The sequence below is a fragment of the Wasmannia auropunctata genome, unplaced genomic scaffold, assembly GCF_000956235.1.
Source record: "Wasmannia auropunctata unplaced genomic scaffold, wasmannia.A_1.0 LD334344.1, whole genome shotgun sequence".
NCBI lineage: Eukaryota > Metazoa > Arthropoda > Insecta > Hymenoptera > Formicidae > Wasmannia > Wasmannia auropunctata.
This window is the reverse complement of record NW_012028546.1, coordinates 6,771-8,450: the sequence shown is the minus strand read 5'-3', so window position 1 is coordinate 8,450 and position 1,680 is coordinate 6,771. Positions and strand designations below refer to the sequence as shown.

Here is a 1,680-nt window from a genome sequence, read left to right as displayed (position 1 = left end):
CAGACAAATAACAAACAGAAAGGCAGACTGAGCGAGTAACATAAAGAGAGTTCGAATATGTATTCATGCGTGCGTCAGCTGATCACAGCGAGCGCCTCACGTAATCACCCGCGTGTAACGGTGAGTCGCGCCGGCCCTGCCTACCTTCCGTATTCGCCCTGTGATATTGTAACTATTTCTCTTTATAACTTGAAAACTAAGCTCCGCACAAATTCTTGCTAAAGGAAAAATCGTCTCAGAATATGGTCAGGAATACATATGTTTAAGGACCTATACTTATTTTGAATCAGTATGTTATTTATTTGATGATATTATATCTTCTATAGTCTTCATTGTAATTTTTTAAATGTATTTTTTATTTATATATTTCCGTTTATATTTGTTTATTAGGAATTTTTTGATTTCAATGAAATATATGAAATAGCCCCTTTATCATCAACGAGCATTACGATTGGAAGAACACTGTGTGCAGATAAGGCAATTACTCAGTCTCTCTGTGTTGCGATAATATTTCTAATCGTCGGATCTGATCCAGCACAACTTAATGCTGTACATTATACATATATAATTTATCACGATTTTGCTAATTGTAATACTACCACTGTTTTAACATCTTTTAAAAATTAAAAATTACAAATTAATCTTTTTTTATAAATTTATATTCTGTATTTTAATATACAACAAATCAAAATTGTTTCTAATAGAACGATTCATTACAGACTGCATTACCGGAAATATTATCACATTTTCCGGACGGAAGTTCCATTCAAACGCTACATCATTATTTTCAAAATATTATTACAGGTGAGTATTCTTTCCCTTTTCAAACATATTACATATAATAGGTAATATAATCTCTTAGATTAAACATGAAAAAGCGTTAAAGCACATCTAAATGTTGTTTATTAATATTGTCATCTTTATTTTTATTTTTTTATTTCTATTATAGCAATAGAGATAAAATATAAGCGTATATATAGAGTGTCCGCTACTCAATGGTACAGCACTCGTGGGCAGGTAGAGTGGACTAAACTGAACAAAAAAGTCTTCTATCATTTTGCGATTTTCGCAATAATTTTCGAGATATTAATATTGTTGAATATGGTGCGCGTAACATAAGCCATCGATCTATCGAGCGTATAGGCGACAAGCAATCGATAGGACCGCGGACCAATAGCGTTTTGCGACACGGCAGCGTACTTCCGTCGTGTGTCGATGCATTCACTAATGGCGATTTATTTTCCTTACGTGAGACTTCTCTCTGTGTATTCTTATTATAATAAAGTTTTTGTTATAATTAAGAGTTGTTGTACACTGCCCATTCTTGATACACGCAACAAATATACAGGGTGTCCCAAAATAAACTTTTGTCCTTAAAATGTCATATTCCTGACTCAATTCTGAGAAGATTTTTCCTTTACCAAAATTTTATCCGAAGCTTAGTTTTCAAATTATAACAAGAAATAGTTAGCAAATTATGGGCCGTGTATGGAAGGTAGACAGGGGCGCGCAACTTACTGTCGGACGCAGGCGGTACGCGGGACCCTCGCGACGATCAGCTGACTGCTACACGCGCGCATACACATGACATTTTAAGGACATGCGATTACATTCTCTCTTGCTCACACACAAACACACACACACATACATACATCAATTACCTTGTAAAGATTCGATGAA

General features: G+C 34.7%; 1 protein-coding gene across 1 annotated transcript in view; it reads left to right on the top strand.

The window, feature by feature from the left end:
• Positions 1-390: 390 nt before the first annotated feature.
• Positions 391-1,680, top strand: part of LOC105458744 (lipase 1-like) — a gene marked incomplete at its 5' end in the record, with an annotated part of 4,222 nt that continues 2,932 nt past the window's right edge. Inside the window, 2 exons of the mRNA XM_011704265.1 lie at positions 391-549; positions 720-804. Coding sequence (XP_011702567.1) covers positions 391-549; positions 720-804 — 244 coding nt within the window. The remainder of the gene's footprint in view (positions 550-719; positions 805-1,680) is intronic.